The sequence below is a fragment of the Varanus komodoensis genome, unplaced genomic scaffold (genome assembly GCF_004798865.1).
Source record: "Varanus komodoensis strain SLA01 unplaced genomic scaffold, ASM479886v1 scaffold18_1, whole genome shotgun sequence".
In the NCBI taxonomy this organism is placed as follows: domain Eukaryota; kingdom Metazoa; phylum Chordata; class Lepidosauria; order Squamata; family Varanidae; genus Varanus; species Varanus komodoensis.
The window spans coordinates 7548452-7556950 of record NW_025335548.1 but is presented as its reverse complement, the minus strand read 5'-3'; the positions used below and the strand labels follow the sequence as shown (position 1 = coordinate 7556950).

General features: G+C 52.8%; 1 protein-coding gene across 1 annotated transcript in view; it reads left to right on the top strand.

Annotated features, from left to right (window-relative positions):
- Nucleotides 1-1664: 1664 nt before the first annotated feature.
- The window catches only part of LOC123021834 (fibroblast growth factor 13), a 178134-nt gene continuing 171299 nt past the window's right edge, over nucleotides 1665-8499 (top strand). The window contains exon 1 of the mRNA XM_044427041.1: nucleotides 1665-1769. Within this exon, the coding sequence (XP_044282976.1) occupies nucleotides 1721-1769 (49 nt within the window). The 5' untranslated portion in view covers nucleotides 1665-1720. The remainder of the gene's footprint in view (nucleotides 1770-8499) is intronic.

Genomic DNA, 8499 nt, shown 5'->3' with positions numbered 1-8499 from the left:
GCCTTCAACTCAGCCTTGGACACTGCCTGTGTAATTATCATCATCATCATCATCATCATCATCATCATCATCATCCATATACCAACCCCTGCAGAAAGGTTGTCTGGGAGGTTTACAAAGATAAAAATGTATAAACTGAGATAAAAATAGCAATACCACAATAAAAACAACAGCCAATTAACAACAGCCAATACACAACAATAACAAAATCAACCCCAAGACAAAGAATCAATTGAACAGACAGGTACAGCAGCAGATTCTAATAAAACCCCATTGAAACTACAACTTTAACTATTAAAATGCCTGGCAAATGAAAAAGGTTTTCGCCTGACACCTAAAGGAAAAAAAAAAAGAGTAGCACCAGACAAACCTCTCTGGGAAACTTATTCCAAAGATGGGGTGCCATGACTGAGAAGGCCCTTCTCCTACTCATCACCCCCCCTTACTTCCTGGTGGGGCTCCTTGAGAAGGATCCCAAAGGATGATCTTAAGACTCAGGAGGGTGCATGCAAGAAAAGATGTTGCTTCATATAACGTGGCCCCAAGTTGTTTTGTGCTTTGAATTGGGCCTGGACTTCAACTGGCAGCTGGTGCAGCTGGAAGAGGACTGGCGTGAGGGGACCTCCTGGGCCAGTCCTGGCTAACAGCTGTGCTTCTCTGTTCTGAATCAGCTGGAATTCCTGGGCCATTTTCAGAGATCCCCATGCACAGTGCGGTACTGTAATCCAAATGAGGGGTTGCCAGAGCACGGGTGACTGCAGCCAGCCTCTGCCTGTTCAGAGAGGGTCATAGTTGGCAAATCAGCCTAGCTGATGGAAGGTACCCCATGCCCCTGAGTCCACCTGAGACTTGAGCAACAATTCCGGGTCCAGGAGCACCCCCAAACCGGGAACCTTGTCCTTCAGGAGGCGTGCAACTCTCTCCAGGACAGGCTGAATCTCTCCCAACTGGACAGAGATCCAGACGGTGGCAAAGGCAGGGATCCTACAAGCCGCCTTCACACCCCTCGCTGCAGTGCAAACTCCCCCTTCCTTTCTCGTGGCGATCGCCATCTCCCCAGGCTTCTCTGGAGGCTTCAGGGAGGTGGGCAGAGATCGAGCAAGCCCACCTTGCACCCCTCCTTCTGCCCGCGTGGGGGGAGCGAAGAGGGGTGTGTGACGGCCTTCCAGGAGCATCTGGAAGTGGGTGGGCAAAAGCTCCTCGGAGCGGTGGACCTGCCCCCTCCAGCCTCCTGGAGAAGGTGGAGAGCGGAGCAGGGATTTCTGGCGTGGAAAGGCGCGCCGCGCTTTGTCTCGTGTGAACCGCCCAACCAGCAGGAAGGGACGGAGAATCCTGCGGATGTCCAGGGAAGCCCCCCTCGCGCTTCAGCCCCCTTTCTCGTGACCTCGGCAAAGGGAGGGGGAAGAGGAGGACGCAGGCACCCGGCGGGCGCGATTCACCACAGCCTCCATGCGGCGAGCGCGGGGGGCGTAGCGCATCTCTCCACTCCAGAAGGCGAACGGAGGAGCGAGGCATCGGCATTCCTTGCGACTGTTTATTCTGTTCCCTCTCCCCCCTTCTCTGATTCCTTTTTCTTCCCTTCCAGGCCCCCCCCTTTCCACCCCCCTCCCCCGTACTCAAGAAAGAAAGAACATCTCTCTTTTTGCCTGCTTTTTCTGGAAGTCCAAGGCGGATTGTCCACGAGGTCTCTTGGGGCATTTTTACAACCAAACTGGGATCTATGAGTGGGAAGGTGATCAAGCCGAAAGAAGAAAAAGATGCTTTTAAGGGTAAGCAGCCAACCAGATCTGTGGCTCTGGGCAACACCCCCCTCCTGCATCCCCCCCCCCCCCCCCACGCTTCTTTTGTCTAGGCACCACCTGAGCCGCCTTTGTTTCTGGCCTCCCCTTTGCTTGCCGTCCTTCCCCTGCAGTGGGGGGCGACTCGGGAAGCGGCGGTGCTCCATGGGGACGATCCAAGAGACCCCTTCCTCCCCCGCTCCCTCCAGCTGCTTTAAAGATCTGTGTGTGCAGTGGGGGTCGGGGGGGGGTCTTTCAAAGGCGCTCGGGTTTGGGAGATCGCCTTCCTCCTCCCCGCCAATATCTTGCGAGACGGATCTAGAGAGCTGCTCAGATGCTGCGGAACCTTTCCTGGCGCTGCCAGGTCGGGGCTCCTTCCTTTTGTGTGCGCCGAGCATGTGCCGCGCTTGGCGTCTCGGGCTGCCTTAGAATCGGGCATCTGCTGCCAGGGCCGCTCCTCGCGGGGGATCCGAGCCGGGCTGTGGGAGACGGCGGCACGGCTCCCCGGGAGGCAGCAGGGCGCCTGGCGTGGTTGGCCCGGCGCGGCAGAAGTCAGAAGGAGACGACCTCTGTTCCCCGTGACGCCTGACCCGGGGCAGCGGGGCGCTCTGGGCGCACGGCCCGGCGCGCCGCGTTCGGGCACCCGCCACACCTCCGGGCAGCGCGGGGTGCGGGCGCCCCTCACCTGCCTGGCTTCGGAGCCCCCTGCCCCCGCCGACCAGCCGCTTTGCGGGGAGATCGGGACGGCTTGGGTCCTCGGAGCGAGGCTGACGAGTCCTGGCTTGGCCCGGGGGGTGGGGTGCATGCGAGGGAGGCGGTGCCATGCCAGGGACTGCATCGCTGAGAGGGGGCTTTGCGCCCCGCCACTTCCCCTCCGCACACGCTGCATGAGCGCGTCCGGCCCCCCCCCCCCCCCCCCCTTTGTTTGGGGGGGGGGGGGTGTTTTTTTGGTTTGAAAAAAGGGGGAAAAAAAGAGCGGGGGGGGGGGGGGGGGGGGGGGGGGGGGGGGGAGAAGAGGAATGGGAGGGGCTCCTGGCGGGACCCGTGAGTGGATCACTTTCATAGACAGCCCAGTATCACCCGGGCTTCAGGAAGAAGCAGCAACGGTTTTGTCGTTTTTGTTGGGAGGGGGGCTCCAAAGGGGAGGGGAGGGTCCGAACCAGGACGGATAACTGCTTCCCAAGTGACCCTCCCAGGCTCGTTAGATTGGTGCGAGGTTTCTGTGGTCAGCACTTTGCTAAATTTAACAGGTGGGCACGTGCTTTAGCAGCAGTTCCTTTCCCGTCTCCTCCTGTACTGTGGAGTGGTTTTGCACACATGTACAAAATACAAATACACCGTGGCTTTAAAGTTTTTGGTTTCAGGAGTAAAGCCTCTAAGTGTTTGATGCTGATCTTAGCCAGGGCAACCATCATGCCTACGTACTGCTGGCAAAATCCAGACCCTGAGCCATGAGCCCAGCATGCTTACCCACTCCATCAACTGCCACCACAGTTTTCATGCCCCAGAAATTAAGCGCATTAAAGGCCCCAAACACCCCTGCCTGCAAACGGTTTTTCCAAACATTGCACATGTTTGAAGCTGCTCCCCCTAGACTTTCCAGGGCTCAGGATCCACTTCTGTCCCATTCTCAAAGTGGCTGTGGGCAATCCTATTGAAAATCAATAATAGTCCTCATTCTAACAAAGTCACTACTTGGACATGAGCCATTCTGAAACAAAGACAAAGGTGGAACCTTGTTAATTCACCCTTTGATAGCCATTTCTTGCCCTAACTTCTTTTGTTCCTGAAAAGACTATATTGTCATGCATGGTGGAAAACTTGTATGTGGAAACAGTGTGCATTTGTGTAGGGTGTCTCTGAGTGATGTTCTCAAACTAAACTCCAATGTTTTGCTTCCTTGTATCAGTCTCAAAAAATAAAACAAGCTTGCAGTGGAATGAATTCTGCTCATAGCTTCTTTGGGTCAACAAAACCCTTCTTGCCCAACCTTTATTTATTTATTTATTTATTTATGATCCTGAATTAGTTTTTACTTGCCATGTAATTTCACATTCGTTGCGTTAGTGTCTGCTTTTTGGTGATCTGTGTTTAACCAGCAGTAGAGAGAGCAGGGGGGCTTGCTTTAGTTTGCTTTTTGTAGGCACTCTGGTCTCTCGGTAATCTCAGATAAGCAGAATCTCTCTCTCTCTCTCTCTCTCTCTCTCTCTCTCTCTCTCTCTCTCTCTTTGTGCACTACTTGATTTTCTGTGTTATACTGAGATATTTGTTGTGTGACCTGTGCTTGTACGAAATCCAGAAAACATTGTTTAATTACTTTGGGATCTTACAGATAGACAGTTCCTAGCATCTCCTTCTCAAAGGGATTGCTCTTTTTAAAAAGGGATGGAAGGGTGGAAAAAGCAACTGGAAAATGTGGGTCACGGCTGGTGTCCAAGTTAGGCATGGTTGGGCATTTGTTCAGTGCTCCCATGCCAGTGGGGGCTCACTTAGAAGGATCTCATGGAGTTGCTCCTCCTCTTTACCACCACAAAGAGTGATTCTTCTGCCTCCCTCTTACTCTGGCCTGTGGAACAGCAACAAGAAGGAGGCCCAGCAGAGCAGTCATGGCCTCCTTTATCATGGGTTCCCCCCTGTCAAGCAAACAAGTGACCCCAGTGATAAGAAAGAGGAGGAGGTATGAGAGCATCTGGCATACTGGTGTTGATCGGGTAGTTTCAGTGAGGTGGGTGACAATGTGGGTCACATCTGTGGGTCCAAGGCCATCAGAAACCTGGACCTGACACTGGTGGGAGGTTGACAAATGGAAGAAGCCATCTTCTGGGCCTCTCCACTCCTGTAAGTCTGCCAATGGGGCAGGGTCCTTGCACTTTCAAAGTCCTTTTAAAAGAGGATGCCCTTTAACAAACCCTTCAACACTTGAAATGTGGGTTGCACCATCATTTTTGTGAAGGCAACCCCTCTAATCGGAAGGAGCTGCTGGCACATAGTGTGAGACCATTTACCTACCTTTTAAACTTGCATTATGCTGTTGCTTTTCCCATCAAACTCCAATGGACTTCATTGCATCTTTCCCCCAGATTTCACTACCAGAGCATCTGGTCCTTTTGTACTACTCTCTGAACATTAACTCTTTCTAATATGAGCCTTGCACATCAAATCAAGAATGGAAGTTCCACGATGAACCATCAGTTCCCTTCTCTGATTTGGATTCAATGAGCAGAGCTTTGGGCAATTCACTCTGGGGTGGTTCATCCTCATCTTCAGTACCACCATTCATTTCTGCCTCACGTTCCCCTCCTGAAGGAAGCCCAGGGTAACCAGCGACTGCACATGGACCCTGAAATACAACCAAGCTATGAAAAGTTAATCCAAATACTGCAAGGACTGAGTGATCCTATCCCCCCCAGGCAGAGTCCAGAGGGATATTTGAATTCCCAGCTCTGAAGTTGGAGAAGAGCTTTACCTCGGTGCTGGGGAGCTACAGGTGGACCCCTCCCCCTGCCACAGTTGGTCCAGAGATATATCAGCTGAGACTCCAAGGTTGCAAGTGCAACTTTGGAGAATGGGTGAATCACAATGCAAGGGGCCAGAGGGCCATAATCTGCTCAGTGAGGCCTCCTAATTAAACCATCCCCCTCAGATGCACCTTGGATGCCTCCAAGGTGCGGGAGCCCACAACCTCCCCCAGTCGTGGTGTTGTAACAGTCCAGAAATGCTTCTGGATGTGCAGGCAGAACTTGGCTTCCTGCCACTGGGGCCCAGTATTCTGTGCCCGCCACTCTGGGATGGTGAGGGCATTCTGAGTGGCAGGAGGGGAGGGTGGTCTTCCATGATGTGGCACTTCCTTGTGGCACCTAGCAGGATCCCTCCTTCTGCCCAAAATGCCACCGTTATGTAACGACAGCTGCCCGGCTGCTTTGCAGTGTGAGGGATGCAGGGAGGCAGAGATCACCTCCGTGCGCTGGATGCACGGCTTGGAGGCTTATGGGGATCTCTCCGGGAGGCTGCCGTAAAGGCTTGTCTGTGTGCCCCATGGACTGCACTTGCCACCTGCTCTTGACGGCTGGCCGCATCCACAGACCATTCAGGAGATCCCAGTGTCTGCTATTCACATCCCTGGTCTTGACATTGGTTCAGGATTGTTATACAGACTCATTTGGCAAAGCAGAGATGGGCACTGGTGTGTGCGCGCGTGCGCGTGTGCATGCACGCACACCCAGCCTGTTGACTAGGCTACTCCAGCAGTGTATCAGTTTCAGTACAGGGAGCTGCAGGAAAAATAGTAGATATTTTAAAAGGCTTCGCAACTGAGGCTCTGTTCTTTGAACTTCAGATATCACAGGCAAGCTTACAGCATGGGGAAGAGACCACATTATCAATGCATGGGATGGACATACCTTTCAAAAGAGCGGGCAGCCTGGTCTCTATTCTGGTCAGCCCCCGCCTACCCCCCACACACTTTAAACCAATGGCACATTTTTTCACAGTGATAGAAAGATAGGGTGGCCCTGTGTCCTACTTTACAGAGGACAGTCCTCTGTTTGAAGGCCTCCTGTGTCTGCAGAACTGTCCAGTTTAAAGATGAAGAAGTAGAAACATAGAAACATAGAAACAAAGTGAGTCAGAAGGGGTCACCTTGGCCATCTAGTCTGACCCCCGGCTCCAGTCGGCTCCACTCATAACATGCCTACCATGTGCATGTCTAGCCAATCCTTGAACCTTGGTTTCCTGCACTTGGCTCTGTTGGAGTGTGTTCTGCCCTCCTCTGCAATGGAGAACAGGTCTCTACCCACCTCCATGTGACATCCCCTCACATACCTGTATGTTGCCAGCAGATCCCCTCTGAGTCTCCTCTTCTCCAGGCTGAAGAGGCCCAGTTCCCTCAGTCTCGCCTCATACCCCATCCCCTGCAAACCGGCCACCAACCTTGTGGCCCTACGCTGCACTGACTCCAACCTGGCTATATCCTTCCTGTAATGAGGGGCCCAAAACTGAGCACAATACTCCAGTTGCGGGTGCACCAGAGTCATGTAGAGTAATACCTCTCTTGATCTAGAAGCCACACTTCTGGCTATACAACCAAGGGTGGAGTTCGCCCTCTTGACCACCGCATCACACTGCTGGCTCATGTTCAGCCTGCAGTTGACCAGTACCCCAAGGTCCCTTTCACAAGTGCTGCTCTCCAGCCACTTGTCCCCTAACCTGTCCTTATGACCCTCATTCCTATGCCCCAAGTGCAAGACCTTGCACTTATACACATTGAACACCATCCTGTTGTCTCCTTCCCACTTCCATAGTCTGTCCAGATCCTTTTGGATCTGGAGTACCTGCTCCTCAGTTGTGGCCACTGCTCGTTTTAGTGTCGTCTGCGAATTTGATCAGCAGACTGTTCACCCCTTCTTCCATGTCATTAATGAAAAGATTAAAGAGTCCTGGGGGACCCTGCCAGGACAGAGCCCTGGGGGACCCCGCTTGTCACTGGCCGCCATCCCGATGATTCCCCACTAATGGTTACCTTCTGCTTTCGGTCAGTCAACCATGCCCTAATCCACCGGACAGTGCTTTGGTGTATCCCAAAACTCCTCAGTTTCTCCACCAGGATCTCATGGGGCACTTTGTCAAAGGCCTTGCTGAAATCCAGGTAAACCACATCCACTGCACCCCCTCCATCTAGCCATCTCGGAACCTTGTCATAGAATTCCACAAGGTTTGTCTGGCAGGGCCTGTTTTTGCGGAAGTCATGTTGTGTGGCTGCCAAGCCTCCCTTCCCTATCTAGCATCACTAGATCTCTCTCTATTATGAGCCTTTCCATTGTTTTTCCTACAATGGACGTAAGGCTAACAGGTCTGTAATTCCCCATGTCCCTTCTACTACCCTTTTTGAAAATTGGGACCACTGATGCCACCCTCCAGTCCTCTGGAACTTCACCCGTTCTCCACGAGGCCTCAAAAATGGAGGCCAGTGGGCATGAGAGAACCCTGCCAACTCTCTAAGTACTTTCAGGTGTAACCCATCAGGGCCTGGCACCTTTGTAATGTCCAATGCCCTGAGGAGCCCCTCAACCTCTAGGGGGGTGACTCTAATCTGTGCCCCTAAGTCCCCGGCCTCATCTAATCTCCCTTGCAGATCTCCCTCATCCTGCTTTGGGGAGAACAAGAGGCAAAATAGCCATTTAGCACCTGTGCCTGTAACCTCGCATCAGTAACTGGATCCCTTTCCTCCTTATTTAGCGGTCCCACTGCCTGTCTCCCCTTCCTCTTACTACTTACAAGAGTGTATGGCTATTTACAAGTGTCGGAAGGGGGAGCAGGGCTTTGAGGTTGCCCCATCAGTGGTTGGCCACCAGACTGGGTGAGCATGCCGAGTCACCAGGCCACAATCTTCTCTTTGCCACCACTCAAGATGCCTCCAAAGCTACACCTTAGCATATTCAGTTTTATGCAAAGCTCTTCCCTCGTTTGTCCTCTATATTTTTAGTGATGCATCTCCTCTTTGGATTCCATGTGCGAATGGGTAGTCTACAGAAAGCTGTTCACACTGGAGGGCAACAACTCCTCTGTTACTTACTGGGTGGCAAAGGCAGCCATCTGGATTTCTGTGCTGGGCAGGAACCCAGAGTCTGGCTGGCTTGAAGAACAGTCCCCAAAGGGCATAATGTGTGTGATTTATTGTGCAACCCCCGTGAACTTGTTCTGTGTTCTGTGCCTTCCCTTGCCT